Below are 15,758 nucleotides of genomic sequence, written 5' to 3' on the forward strand. Positions count from 1 at the left end.
CGCGAAAAAAGAAGTAAAGTGTGAGGAATTAATGGAATAGTAATCAGAACACTAGCTAGTTTCACAACCTTTCATCCTTAAAGTAAAAAATCATGACAAATGAAAAAAGAATATGTACATTACTTGCTTTCAACTCCACCTTCTCACAGTACTATATGTAAAATTAATACACTTATTTAATTCCTTGATAATTATATATACTTAGAAGAACTAGGTATTATACACATAACATTAAACAATGATAAAAATGCCACCACCAGCTCGCTCCTTGATATTTGCAGTCGTCCTTTTCTTGTTTTTATCAGTATTTTCATTCAGTACAACTAATGCTCATAGTTGCACAGAGGGATTCTTGTCAGAAGCGAAGCGGAGAAATCTAGTAGTAACATTTTGCAAGCGATATCAAGAAAGCAACGGAGTTGAAATAGCCATGAAGCTAAAGGAAAAATCTCGTAGGCTCGACATAATGGTGGGAGCTAAGTTAGAAAAAGAAACAGGGTGGCTAGCCTGGGGTTTGAACCCTGGTCCAGAAGCTAGAATGGTTGGCACACAAGCCCTCATTGGTATCAAGAACAATAGCAATTTACTTTGGGATACTTACAACGTCACCACCTATACAAAGTTAGGTTGTCAACTCTTGCCTTCACCAATTGACTTGAACATTAGCAATTTTAATTTTAGTTACATTGATTATCTTCAGTATCATGTCATAGAAGCAACTATTGTTCTTGATCCATTTAAATATGATTTGTCGAGATTAAATCATGTGTGGCAAGTTGGAGTTGATATGGATGCAGTAGGGAAGGAACCAAAGATGCATGCTAAAGAACTCAGGAATTATGATAGTACTGAGACAATTAACTTGATGACTGGTAAAGGTCGAGGCAATAGAGTTCATACATCTCACCTCATAAGACAAGTAAGCCTAAGCTTCTCTTACTTTTGAGTTTTTTTTTTAGTTTCCCCTTGATTTATCTCTTTGTCATGCCCAATTATAGAAAGCACCCATTTTATGTAACTTTAGAGAGAAATTCTACTAACTACACTAAAAGGACTTTCTGGTTAAAAAACAAGCTTATTATATTGGTCAACGCATGTATTTGCATAATAAAATGCAAGAAGAAGAAGAAGAAAGCGATAACGAAAAAGGTTACGCTGTTATCCCTTTTCTTTTATTTTATGTAAATTTCTTTCCTTATTAGCATGTTTAAAAGAGAACATACATTTCTTATATTTAGAAATAGGATAATAACACTTTTGGACTCTCAATTATTGTTAAACTACTTATCGTTTGGTAAATGATTTAAAATTATCCTATGTCTAATTTTTGGTTCAAAAATACCTCTATCGTTATTTTTATTGATAAAATTACTCTAGGAATCTGGTGGGCCCTGCTTTAATGCGTTGGCAATATTTTATAGTGCCACACATATGGGTAATATTACCCGCCCCAATTACTTTGGATAGATGTGTTTTATACCCTCCCTCTTCCTTCTTTCTCCTGCCAAAGGAAGCACTCCATCTCTTGAATTTCCACCATTAAAACATAGTTAGGAGACTCAATCACTTTTTTCCTCCCTTTTTCTTCTTTCCACCGAAAAGATTCACAACATTTATAACACGTTTGGCCAAGCTGTAAAAATTAGCTTATTTTGAGAAGTGCTTTTTTTCAAAAGTGTTTTTCTTAAAAGTACTTTCGATGAGAAACAGTTTGTGTTTGGCCAATTAGTTTGAAAAACACCTCTGAGCAGCAATTAGTGTTTGACCAAGCTTTAAAAAACTGCTTCTAAGTGTATTTTTCTCAAAAGTGCTTCTCAAAAAAGTGTTTTTGGAGAGAAACTACTTTTTCTCTTCTCCAAAACCGTTTTTGCTTCTCTCCAAAAGCACTTTTTTTCCTTCCAAAAACTTGGCCAAACACCTCAATTTTTGACCAAAAGTGCTTTTGGCCAAAAAAAAAAAAATTTGGCCAAAAAGAAGCTTGGCCAAACAGGCTATTAATTAGACTCAATCCATATATTCAATTTGTCTTGCTTCTTGGTTCTTTCGAATTCAACCAAATACAGTTTCTTGTCAAGACGTATTTTAGGTACTAAAGATGGGTGTCAACATATGCATGACATTGACCAATACCCATTCAATTTGCTGTCAACGTTTCACCAAATTCCATGTTAAAAATGTGGTTGAAACTAGACCTCGAAGTTCCATTCGCAATATTCAGAAAATAAAACACAACTGTAACTTACAAGAAAAAAAGAAGAACATTTGTTGAGCTTGAATGGAGTAAAACTTGAAGGAACCTTTTTCTCTTTTTATTTGTTTAAATATTGAAGGCTGGTTAAGGGAAATCTTGAGCACATTGTAGCAATATTACAAAAAGGGCTTGTTTTTCCACACTTACATGGTGTTTGGATAAGCTTATAAGCTGGTCAAACTAGCTTATAAATATTTTTCTGCTTATCTACGTGTTTGGTAAAGTTAAAAGTGCTTATAAGTCAAAAATAAGCCAAAAGCCATAAGCTGGTCACCCCCAACTTATGAAATTTTAGCTTATAAGCACTTTAAGTTTGACCAAGGTTTTTATTATTTTATCCTTAAAATATTCCTTTTTAGAACAAAATTCTTATATCGATACTCACTGCCTCAAGTATTTTATCAACCTAACCCCCCCCCCTCTCTCCTCTCGCGCCTCTTTAAGTATGCAATTCTCATTGACTATTTAAGATAAGCAAATTCTCTATTCCTTTGCAAATTTATATCTATGTAATTGTGTATTAATCTTTGAACTGTATGTAATAAATAAGGACATATTAAATTTTTGGTATATTGCTTTCTAAGTGTTGTGGTGATGAAAACATTGTTTCTCTTCAAATATTTTGTCCTATTTATATTTATTTTTTACTGAATTTTTTTTGTCAATTTATTAATTATTGTAACTTATGATTATATGATTATCATAAAATTATCTTATCTAAGCATAGTTGTATTTAAAATAAAATGATAAATAGAATATTTTGTATTTGAATCGATTTGGAATCTAAAATTTTGAAGAAATTACACCCTTCTAAGTGTAAATAGTTCTAAGTCTATTTAAGTCATTTTAACAGAAAAAGAGTTTATCAACACTTTTTTATCAAATACTACAACAACTTATTATCAATTCCAGCACTTGTACCCAAACACATAACTGCTTATTTATTAAATCAGTCTCAGCACTTAAAATTGCTTTTCAACACCTACTGCTTATCAGCTACTTCAAATCAGCTCATCCAAACAGGCTCTTAAAAGCACATCCATTTTCATAAACAGATCAGCTCCTTATAGTTAGCTTTTTCTATAGATTAATAGAATTTGACCTGTAGGCGAGAGAGAAGCAGGTCAAAAGGGGCGGGTATATTATACCCCTATATATGGACGGAAACCAAAAGCCACGTTAAAATGTTACCAGCACATTAAAAGTGGGGCCCACAAATTTTGCCATTAAATCAAGGGATAATTTTAGCAATAGAAATAACCATGAGAGTATTTTTTGACCAAAAATGGACGGACGATAATTTTAAATCCTTTACCAAACGACATAGATAGGTTTGATCCTTTTCCGTAATTTTAATTTTCATCCCTTTATATATGAAATATGTTACATTTAGATCAGTTTTAGAACTATATATGGAGTTACAATACAAATTAAACTAAGTATAATACATGTATAGTCAAATGATTGTCATGGTACATAATTTGTTAATTTAAAAAGATTTATAAGTCAGGGGATCAAAAGCGCAGATTTCAATTACTTGAAGGTTAAATTTGCTTGACAATTCTTAGAAGGATCACTACAAAAATTGGCCAACATTTGAGGGACTAAAAATGCAAATCTTCCTTTGAGAATAATTTTATTTTAAACTTTTGTTTTTATTCTTATTATCATGATTTTATAGTTACGAAAATGTCATAGCTTGTTTAATACCCTAAGTTTCAATTTTTTCCTTTCTCAAATTCTGTATACAATCTTGAAAAAAAAAATGTGTCTGGTCAAATAAGTTCAAATGTATAAAATGAACTGCAGGGAGGAAATTTTAAAACTTTCTTTAAAAAGTTTATAGTATATAAATTAACTCCGTGCTCTTAAACACTATAAATAAAATTATAAATAGCTTACTAGATTTTGATGCTATAGATCGTGCGACGGTAGAGCACCAATAAAGTTACCTGCATGGACCAATATAAACACTTAGAAGGATGTAAATACCCCTTATAATGAAATTTTTTTACACATTCTAAACAATCGCTATACATTAACGAATCTTGATGTATAATAGGAGAATCTACCATATGTCATATGGATTAATGTGAACTCAATAGCCCGTGCCGGCTGAAACCCAAAGCCACTAAAGAAGACTTACATGCCTAATCCTTTATTTAATATTATTTTCATTAATAATATTATTCTTCATTTATTCCATAAATGGCAATTTCTTTTACAATTCTAGCACATTTTAAAAATAAGCTGACCCTTAGATTAAGGAGTTAGTTTTATTCTAATATTGATATCATTTCTCTCTCATCATTATAGTAAAACTTTCCTTTTTTCACTCTTTTGTAACGGTACTCTCCCCTCTTCCTTTATTGTTGCTACCTTTTATCTCCATTCTTGCATATAAAAATCAAATTTAAATATTTTTACTTATTTTTATACAAGTAATATATATATATATATATATATATATATATATTAAATTTAAATTGTTCATAATGTATATACGACAAATATACCTTATATATTTTCAACTAAACATGCCTACATTTTTTGCTTATATTTTGTATATTAATAATGTGATTAGCTGGAATTTTTTTTGTGGGATGTTCATGGTATGTATAAGAGATAAAATATTTTATACTAGAAATATACCATAAATATGAAAATCTTCAAGGACAAACCTATGCATATACTAGTATATTTGTAGAATTTTTATTGTATAAAACTTAATTACTCTAAATATACACTATATATATTTAATATATTTGTAAAATATTTACAATGTCAATTAATATACATTTTATATATCATTAAGATTTAAATATACAAATATGAAAGAATCAAAAATCAAATAATATAAAATTAGTCAAATTATTGTTCAGCGTTAATTTAGGAAGTTAAGGAGAAGAATCGAAACTGCTTTGGATTTCTCTTTTCTTAGAATGCTTTAGATTTTTTAAATCGTGATTCTGGGCCCATATTTATAGCTTCATGCTAAAAATATAATTATTTAAGTGCCTTTTTTTGAAGAATACCTACTACTGCTAGGTAACTGAAATATTTTCTTAAATATGGCCTATTTATGTTTTCCTCCTAAGACAATGACTTTAGGCCTCTAAATTTTTTGGGCTTTTACATACTACTTAATATTTTAAGGTAAAATTACTGAATTTTTATAACAAATGAAAAGAGAAGTTTTTGGCCGTGTATGATTAGTGATATATTGTCAATTGAAAAGAAAAAAAGTTAGAAGAAATTGACTAAATTTGTTAACAACTTTGCATTTCAAAAGCAAGAAAAATAGACTATGTATATAAAAGATCTTCTTTCCTTTTCTTAAGGTCTCTTAATAAATTTCTGTTTTGTGCCACAAACTTTATTCACCCGGTACTATCAATAGCTTTTATTTGAACTTTGCATATGATTTAAGAAATTCATTAAATATTTATAAAAATTTGACTATGAATCCAATTACCATTGTATAATAGCTTGAGTTTGCCGTAGGAACTCATATACTTTAAATCATGAATCCGAATCTATTGTTCATTTGATAATAAATTTGCAGGTTCATGGAATATTAAATATCATAGGATGGGGTACATTGCTACCCATTGGTGTGCTTATAGCAAGGAATTTCAGAGAGTCCCCGTTACGTTGTTCGGGTTGGAAAAGTTACCATATTTCATGCCAGACAGTTGGATACCTTGTAGGATCAGCGGGTTGGGCTGTCGGACTATGGCTTGGCAGAGCATCCAAATACTACTCCTTTCCCAAACATGGAATTTTTGGCATCTGCATTTTCACTTTTGCCACTCTACAAGTAAGACTCTCTCTCTCTCTTAATCTCGATATATATTAAGGATAAACTCAGAATTTGCCAGTATTTCACAAATTAATAGGCACAAATAGCCCTTTTTATTTAAATACTATTTCCTTTGTCCTCATTTATGGGACGTTGTTTGACTAGGCACAAAAATTACGTAGGAAAGAAAAAAAGATTTTTGAAATTTGTGGTCCAATATAAGTAATAATAAATATTTGTATAGTTTAAAATCATCTCATTTAAATTAAAATAAAAAATTTAAAATTTAATTATGTTTAAATACGAAAAAAAATATGAGCAACTTAACACATAAGTTGTTATTTTACAAGGAAAAAATATCATTTTTATTCTAGTGTCCTATACTTATTCGTCAAAAGTAGATGATACGCAAGTGAGTGGCTAATCATGGCATTTTATGCTCTTATTAGTCGTTTGGTTTGTCGGATATTGTTTTATCACGAGTTTAGTTGCATTTTCTCTTCCCCAATTAGCAATCTCAAGAATTAGTAAATCTCCGTATGTCTCATCTTTAATCTGCTGAACTAAATGTTTACCAATATAAGCTTATCTATTAAATAAATTCATTATTATGTAATCTTCGTATCATAATCTCAATGTAACTTGTTCACCAACCAAGCCACCCTTAAGAGAACACACGAAAGTTAATTCTTACCGTCAGTGTAGTTTAATTGATGATAGCAAGTTATATTATTTTCTAGGTTTAGACAAATATCCACCCTTTCCTTGTAATTCTGTTTGGAGTAATGCACGAGTTGGGTCTGCCAAAGTCCACATCAATTTGACGGAGAAAATTATTTTCTAGGTTATCAAATTAGAATTAATACAGACAGTCATATATAATGTATTATTGTTGTTGGTCACTTTAATCTGATGGTGTAAAATCTATACATTATTATTGTAAAAGGACCCGCTATTTTAATTTTTACGGTTTAAAATTAACACAAAATTATTACTTTATGAGAACTTAAACCAATAAAAAGAATTGCAATATAGAATAAATTGTCTTTTGATGTTCTTAACGAGTTGATTTTTTGATCTCTCTTTAACTTAAAATTTTCGACTATCACGCTTGATGAACAAAAGGTCTCTGATCATTTGGTTTACCACATACAGATGCTGTTTTTCAAACTTAAACCGGACGATGATAGTAAGTTTCGCGATTATCGGAACATGTTCCATCATCTTCTTGGATATTCATTACTTGTCGTAAGTTGTATCAACATAGTGAAAGGGCTAAGAATAATGTATTTGGACGAAAGTTATTGGGTACCAGCTTATTACGGAGTCGCTGGCTGCCTCGCTTTCATCTTTCTAGTGTTTGAAATTGTCTCCTGGTTCAATTTCTTATGCGACAAGTTTCAGCTTTGGATCCTATGTGACAAAGTCATAGCAAACCAGGAAGCAAATTCTAAAAAAGCTTCAAGAGATGATGGCAAAGTGCAGCCTAGTGATACACCAAAAAACAACTAATTAAGAGACACCAATAAAGTAGGAAAATCCGGAACGCAGTCAGTTGCTTCCATTTTAATTTCCTTTTGTTTTGGCTCGATTCTGTGTTTTGTCCAATGTGTGAGTTTGTGTTTGGAGCTTTTCGGTTTTTCTAAAACATATTTGTATGTACTAGAAATGCATATATATTGGCAAGGGATTCTATTCAGCATATATGTAAGCATTTAAAGCTTATCTGTTCACTCTTCCTCACCAAGCATAAAAATATAAAGCAATTCCAAGCAAAGTGGGAAGCACAAACAATATCAAGAAAAACGATAAAAAATAACTTGCCATATAGGAAATAATAATCACTTTGTACCAATAGCCAAATCAACACGGCTACATACACGAATGGAAATAGTCAAAGAGTCTTACAATCTAGTTAAAACATGAAAGACATAATACATGAAGCAACAAGATAACTAGTTCTACCCGCATGCTCAACCCATAGCGAACACATACACTCGTCACCCTGCATATACACCACTCATACACATATAACACATAATAATTAGACCTAATTACATCCTAATTCCCTCAAATCAAGGTTAATCAAGACACTTATCTCTTTCCGGCACAAATCAACCCTCCAAAACTATCTTTCCTTTAGCACAAGCCTCTAATCACTTAAATCCAACCAATTAATGTTCAAATAAGTCAAAACAAACTTTAGAAACTATCCTAGTATAAAAAAAAGTTCAATCTTTAACATATTTGTAAAAGTTAACAAAAAGTCAACCTTGGCCCACATGGTCAAAATCCAAAACTAAGGCCAAGTCTTGTTTACCCATTCTCCCCCAAGTTCAAATTCATCATACGAACCTACCGGAATCCTTAAAATACCGATCCGAGGTTGTTTACCAACAATTTTGAATGTTGTCAACTCTAACCATTTTCAAGTTCAAAAATCAACCTTTCGTCGAAAAATCACACTTAATCTTTTCAAAAAACAAAATAGACCGTGCACGCAAATCATAAATCATCGAATAAAGCTATATAAAGTCTCAAATCACAAAATGGGAAGCTAGAACTCAAAACGATCTATCAGGTCGCTACATTCTCTACCTCTGAAAGAAACGTTCATCCTCAAACGGGCATAGAAATATACCTGGATCGAAAAGATGTGGATATTTCCTCCTCATATTGGACTCGGACTCCCAAGTAGCCTCCTCAGTCGGCTGATGATAAGTTCGTATTTTACCCACTTATCTCTTCTTTAATCGTAGAATTTTCAATTGATAAAATAGTGCATTTACTATAATATACTTCTAGTTGACAGGTTTATGTGATTTAGAAGTGATCGGAAAAGAAACCAAGTGAAAAGAAGTTAAAATGATGCTGAAATTAAGATAAAATTTCTACCCACTAGATTACTCTTTGCGAATGTAAAAGTCAACTGGTCAACAAGCCTTTGTGAACGTGAAGGCTTAATCGCGAACACGATGGTCAGTAATTATCTTCTTCAAGAAACCGAAGCCTTGACTGCGAACGCGAAGAAGGACTCGGCAGAAAAACTGGACAGATTTGGAAATTCACATTTTTTGGTCCCAAACTATTTAATACTCGACCTAGCTCATTTGGAAGATATCTTTGGTATATATTTAGATAAAATACAAGTTTTGGGAGCTAAGGTTATTACACACACTTGGGAGTTGAAGATTTAAGGATGAATACATAGGCAACCCCTTAAACTTGTTCCTTTTTTTCATTTAGACACTTACACTAACCTCATGACCCATTAGGCACTCCATCTTTACACAAATTGTGCCTATCAGACACAAGAAGCTGCCATGGCATAGAAGGTGAATCTCACCTATTTTGAGCGCGTCAACCAGTTTAAAAAAGACTGAAATGGTTTTCTTCTTCACCAATGAAGCCACCGCCATTACCTCATACCTCACTGTACTCTCCCTCATTGTTTACAGGAAAACTCCATTTCTTCATCCATAAAACTAGCCTAGTCACCCTCCTGATCTTCCTTTTCACAACCAGATTCCATCATCTCAATTTCTGTTAATAAGCACGACTAGTCCCATTGATTTTTCTCTTCTTGCTCTCATTTTATTTTCCTCAAAACAGAAAATTTCTCTCAAAACTTACAAACCACCATGAGTATGACCATGAGTCCTCACTCTTCAATACCATAACTTCACCAAAACAAACATATAAACAGAATCCCAGCACATAAAGTTGCACAGAGAATGCCAAGTATACACCTAGCAATAAAGAAAGATAAATTGCCACCTAGAAAGAAAAATTTTCAGCTCATCACACTTTTAAATTTTCGTTTTACTTTCACAATTATTGATAAATTCTTGTTGTTCTCTTTGAGGCTGGTGATGTGAGGTTTGTTGGTTTATTCCAAAAAAACTAAACTCCCAAAAGTGTTTCTCTTAATTAGTTGTTTGTTATTCCATAACACGGTATTGTTTATTGAGTTAGAAGATGAAAACTTTGGCTAGAATCTATAGAACTTGATCATAATTTGGTGAATAACACACGACGATCTCGGCGGAGATTTCAATCTGGTCTAATAGAGGAATTAAAGTCTTAAAAAGGGACAGAAATTTGTGTGGGAAAAATGACAATAGTGAAAACTTATAAGCTAACAGAATAAGCTATAAACTAACTTGAGATTTGAGAGCAACTAAGGAAGAAGATGAACTGGGTAATAGAGTTGGAAAAAATACAGAATTGCTCTCTCCTTTTTAATGCTCAACAGTTAAAAAGGACATTGCTTCAAAGTTTTTTTCTGGGAAAGAGCCACATGTCGATTTTTCATTGGTTTTTTGCCATGTCACCGAAGGTTGAATGACACGCATATTCCTTCCTGTACTACTTTAGCTTCTTGTGTCTAAAAGGCACACTTTGTGTAAAGATGGAGTGCTTAATTAGTCATGAGGTTAGTTTAAGTGTTTAGATGGAAAAAAGGAACAAGTTTAAGGGGTTGTCTATGTATTCAGCCAAGATTTAAAGACTTTGGATGAGATTTTCTTACCCAGTTTCACTCATTTATTTATTTTCTTGATTTGTATTGAATATCTAAGTGTGTAGTATTTATTCCAGTACTTGAATCTTGTTTATGAGAATAAATTATTAAAGTTTGGATTAAATCTCTTGTTGTGTTTATGTATGGAATGATCTTTATTAATTATGAAGTTAGTTACGCTCTAAAAAATCTGGTTTAAGCGATGGACAAATTCTGTAGCGAAACAGAAAAATCTATCGCTAATCTCATTTAGCGACGGATTAACGACAGATTATCAAGATATTCTGCTAGCTACGGACAATTTAGCGACAGACTAGCGATGACGTTCGTAGCTAAAGCCAGTTTTTTTGTAGTGTTAATTATTTTTTTAATTATTCTTATTCTTTAATGTTTTGAAAGGGATTAACTAACCCTAGGACTCTCCCATTAACTTCGAATTAATCTTGGAAAAAGGGTAATTTGGGGATGGAAAAGATTTATTAACAAGAATTTGATATGTTAACCCTAATTTTATAGATTCTACTTAGGGATAGGAATGATCTGCTTGTAGCCATATTCGGGTGCACTTAATCTCTTAATTGTTTTAGTAATAATTCAATTAGGAAGTTTTATTAGTCTTCGGAAGAAGCTACTATGGAATTATCATCTGAGTCTAATTAACAGAAACTCGCTCATATTTGTAAACTTGTGAAATACATTAGATCATTAGTTGAGTATAATTTCTCGTATATCGATGCTTGTTGCCATTGCTCATTTTACTTATTTTCTAAGTTAGTTTACTTTTTTGCTTTTAGATATAATATTTTCTCAACACTTTCTATTAGTATTTGGCTTAACATAATTAGAAATAACTCTCTTACTTTTCATAATCGATTACATATTGTTCTCTGTGAGATTCGACCCCGACCCATAGTTTGATAAATTATATTGCATGCGACCGTGTCCCCTTATTCTTTGAGGAGTGGATTTGGACGTCATCAAAATTGGCGCCATTATCGAAGAATAATTTGGTGCATTTAGGTTATTTGAGAAATAAGTATACATGCTTTGGTCAAAACTTGTGAATATTTGTGTATTTATTTTTTTTATCTTTGTTTATTTTCTTGTTTGTTTCCTTGTTTATTTTTTTAGTTTTTGAAAATGGCATCATACAACAAAAAATGGCCGGATGGTAGTGTTGATACCCAATTTTATCCTCATATTTTTATAAATATCATATATACTTTCAAAATATCATTTTCGCATTAATACTCAATTTATAGGAGCCAAATAAGTATTTTCTCTAATTTTTCATAATTTTTAAAGCTTTAAAATTGTTTCCTTGCATTAAATTCGTTCAATATTTATTAAATATATCTTTTTAATTTTTTGGCAATTTAAATTAATTATTTATACCCATATGCATATTCAATAATTTTTTACTCCATTTATGTAATTATATTTGTGCTTTTTATTACTATTTACAATATTTGCAATAATAGCCTATTTTCTCATAATAATTGTATTTATTACATTATTCGTGTCAAAATACCACTTATTATACTTTTTATGACCCTGAGTTATATTTTAAGTATTTAATTTATTACATAATTATTTTTTAGACTTTTTTATAATTTTTAATAATTTTTATATATTTTTAAAATATAGCCCAATAATAGCTCAATATAATGGAATAGTTAAAAAAAATGTCTTATATACACCAAACAATGTACTGATTTTTTATTTTGAAATCAAGGGAAGCTACTAGCTATACATGTGAATATGACCTAATAGTATATAAATTCTTTACAATATCGATATATAAAGAAAATATAAGCATATTTTAGAAATTATTAAGGTGTTAGTGTTTACTTCTAATAGTCCTGAGGTATCTCTGGGTAGGGGTGTCAATGGATATTTAAAAACCGATTAAACCGACCGAACCGTACCGATTTTTAGGTTTCTTTTAATAAAATCGTAGGTTTTTATATAAATCTATAACCGTACCGATAATTAGGGTAGGTTTTTTATTTTATGAAAATAAACTGAAAAGATACCGAACCGTACCGAATAAATTTATATGTGAAAAATATATTTATATATTAAGTTTAAAAATAATAAGTTATTAAATTTTGCTTGTGTCTTAGAATTATGAAAACAACTACAAGCCAAAAAGTAATAAAATCAAAATTATAATTCCCAAACCTATTATGCTATCCCATTGAAACTAAATTATTTCCAGTATATTCACTAGCAAGAAATAAGGTATTTGTAGCGATTATGAGTAGCAAACTACGATGTATTGACTATGTTTTCTTTCGTATAATTTAGATTTATTTTTTTGAATATTTAATCTTCTATAGACTTTATTCTTGAGTCTCAGTCCCAGCTTGGTTAATATCTTTCCACTTGAGTGATTTATATTTTCTTTATATTAATTTATTTAATTTCTTTTACGTTGTTGTAGAGTAGTTAATGGATATATATTCTAGGCATCTTTCATATTTTCTTAATTCATCACCCTTTAAAATGTAAAAATATCTAGAAAGTTTTGCTAAGTCCTATAAAAGTACGTATGTTATTCCATTCTACTTCTACTAGTGACTTTTACATGACATATAAAAAAAATATCGAAAATTAACCGAACCGTACCGAAGAGAAACTGATATGATTGGGACGGTTTCGAAAAATCTAATTTTGGTTATATATAATAGAATAACCGAAAAATTGATATGGTACAAAATTTACAAAATAACCGTCCGAACCGAACCACTAACACCCTATCTCCGGGAGAGGCTCGTTCGATTGCAACCTACCTTAATCAGATGCCTAAGAACTTCGAATTTTAAAGAGAATATTTTTCATTCATATTCTGCTGTTTACAATATTCACGGGGAAAAGTGTATATAATACCCAAAACAGAAATTAATTCCTAAACGTCACTGATTATAGTTTCCTAATTTAGCGGGATCCTAATATCAAGGGATTTGATAAATAAGAAGAATATCTTTTTCTGATGAATATCTCAACTACGTGAGGTCAATTATTACAAAAGATTTTATAAATCTGGACAAAAACTTTAATTAACTGTTTTAAGTACCATCATTCTTGATCAACTCATCCAGGAGCTGGCTTGACTACGACATTTTATTTCTTGAAGAGAAAGTCTACAGAACCAGAAAAAGATAAAGTTTCCTGATTAAAAAAAATAAAAATTGATGAGGCAGCTGACATTTGGAGATTCAAATAAAACTAAGAGACCGTGAGGAGCATTAAAAATGTTATCATGCAAAGGTTGAACCAGTTAGTGGGGATCATGTAACCTTGATACATCAGGCAAAGCTGGAAACAGTTAGTGGAGAGATCATGTAATCTTGATATATAAATGAAAGAAGTGAAAACAATAATACAAAGTCAGAAGATGAAAATATTATATTTTTATGGCTTTGAACTTGTAAAGCTAAACTACGCGGATTCATTTTCTAAAGATTTAATTTCATCTTGTTAATTATGTAATCTTCCACGTCATACCTCAGTTGCTATAAAAAACCTTAGATATGCAGTCAAATTGTGCAAGAAAAGGAAACAATGAATTCTTTCAAGGGTTCTAAGTTTGTAATGTTAGCGCTGCTCTTTTGTTTGATTCTTTCTCTTTCTGTATTTGCTGAGGCGAACAAACATAAGCCCAAACCAAAAAAATCAACGTTTGGTGTTGGATTCTATAAAAGATCATGTCCAGCTGCTGAGGCCATTATTAGAAAAGCTGTATTCAAAGCGGTTCTGATGAATCCTGGCACTGCTGCTGGCATTATTCGCATGCATTTCCATGACTGCTTTATCAGGGTACTCCTTCATTTGTTAATACATGCACAGTGGCAGTATGAAATGCTTTTAAACTCAATTGAGTATTTTTACACTATTACCTTTACTCGTTGTAGCATGTGATCAATTGCGTTATTTTTAAGATTACAAATTGCACTTTTATGGAAGGGTTACCTATAGATATCGATCTGATAGTGTAAATAATTATTTATATCGTCAGATGTATATTAGTTTAATTGAATTATATTTTAGATGGCTTGACCGGGTAAAATTTCTTTTGTACCATTAGCCTGTTTAAGTTGAACGTTTTTTGGAATGCTATCATGCTGTTTTCCGTTGTTAATTTTATCTTTTGAAGGGTTGTGATGGTTCAGTGTTGCTTGATTCGGTAAGAGGAAAGGAAACGGCTGAGAAAGATAGTCCCATTAACAACCCAAGCCTTCGAGGATTTGAGGTTATTGATGAAGCAAAAGCATTGCTGGAAAAACTATGTCCGCGCACAGTTTCGTGCGCGGACATACTTGCCTTTGCTGCAAGAGATAGCGCCTTGTTCGCGGGAGGCATAAGCTATGCTCTACCAGGAGGACGTCGCGATGGCCGCGTTTCGTTGAGCTCCGAAGTCATTCAAAACCTCCCTCCACCTTTCTTCAATGCCCAACAACTTCAAGACAACTTCAAAAGAAAAGGTTTGTCACTTGATGAGATGGTGACGTTGTCAGGGGCTCACTCTATTGGTCGCACTCATTGCTCTTCCTTCTCAAATAGACTTTACGGTTTCAATGCTACACATCCTCAAGATCCTTCCCTTGATCCTAGATATGCTTCATTCTTGAAAAATAAGTGCCCTCGACCTATTAGTGACACCCAAGTTGATCCAATTGTTAATCTTGATATTTCAACTCCTAATCGTCTAGACAACAAGTACTATCTCAATTTGAAGAACCATAAGGGACTGTTGACTTCTGATCAAACATTGTTTGAAAGTCCTTTGACTTCTAAGCTGGTTTTTAACAACGTTAAGTATGGCTCGACATGGGCACGTAAGTTTGCTGCTGCAATGGTTCATATGGGCTCCATTGAAGTTCTAACTGGCAACAAGGGAGAGATCAGAAAGAATTGCCATTTCGTCAACTGATTTTGGCTTTGTTTTTATTTGAAATTTGTGTAAGATTTTTTCGTTCCTTTGATTCTTCGTCGTATACTATTCTGTTGGTTGTCAACTGTAATGTATCATCGAATATATTTAATATGCTTACATTTTAAGAGAATATTTTAAATCTGTTTAGTACTCCCTCCGATCCAGTTTATATAAACCTATTTTCTTTTTGGTCCGTTCCAAAAAGAATGACCCCTTTCTATATTTGAAAACAATTTAGCTTAAA

At 31.7% G+C, this 15,758-nt stretch overlaps 1 protein-coding gene across 2 annotated transcripts; it reads left to right on the forward strand.

The window, feature by feature from the left end:
• Positions 1-231: 231 nt before the first annotated feature.
• On the forward strand, positions 232-15,653 carry LOC104219769 (peroxidase 5-like). 2 transcript variants are annotated; one of them, XM_070147926.1, is made up of 3 exons: positions 232-919; positions 5,817-6,071; positions 14,735-15,653. In XM_070147926.1, exons 1-3 carry the CDS (start codon positions 239-241, stop codon positions 15,509-15,511), a joined length of 1,713 nt encoding a protein of 570 aa, XP_070004027.1. In that variant the 5' UTR covers positions 232-238; the 3' UTR covers positions 15,512-15,653. The 2 variants fall into 2 exon arrangements, with proteins under 2 accessions (XP_070004027.1, XP_009768802.1); XM_009770500.2 differs by lacking the exons at positions 232-919; positions 5,817-6,071 and adding an exon at positions 14,143-14,397.
• The last annotated feature ends 105 nt before the right edge of the window (positions 15,654-15,758 follow it).

Source organism: Nicotiana sylvestris, chromosome 6, assembly GCF_000393655.2.
Source record: "Nicotiana sylvestris chromosome 6, ASM39365v2, whole genome shotgun sequence".
Taxonomy (NCBI): Eukaryota; Viridiplantae; Streptophyta; class Magnoliopsida; order Solanales; family Solanaceae; genus Nicotiana; species Nicotiana sylvestris.

Bases quoted from the DNA above. Each gene is read 5' to 3' on its own strand.
- LOC104219769 (XM_070147926.1), top strand. From the start codon at position 239: ATGATAAAAATGCCACCACCAGCTCGCTCCTTGATATTTGCAGTCGTC. The intron at 920-5,816 runs GTAAGCCTAAGC...ATAAATTTGCAG, and splicing joins CATCTCACCTCATAAGACAA to GTTCATGGAATATTAAATAT. The intron at 6,072-14,734 runs GTAAGACTCTCT...TATCTTTTGAAG, and splicing joins TCACTTTTGCCACTCTACAA to GGTTGTGATGGTTCAGTGTT.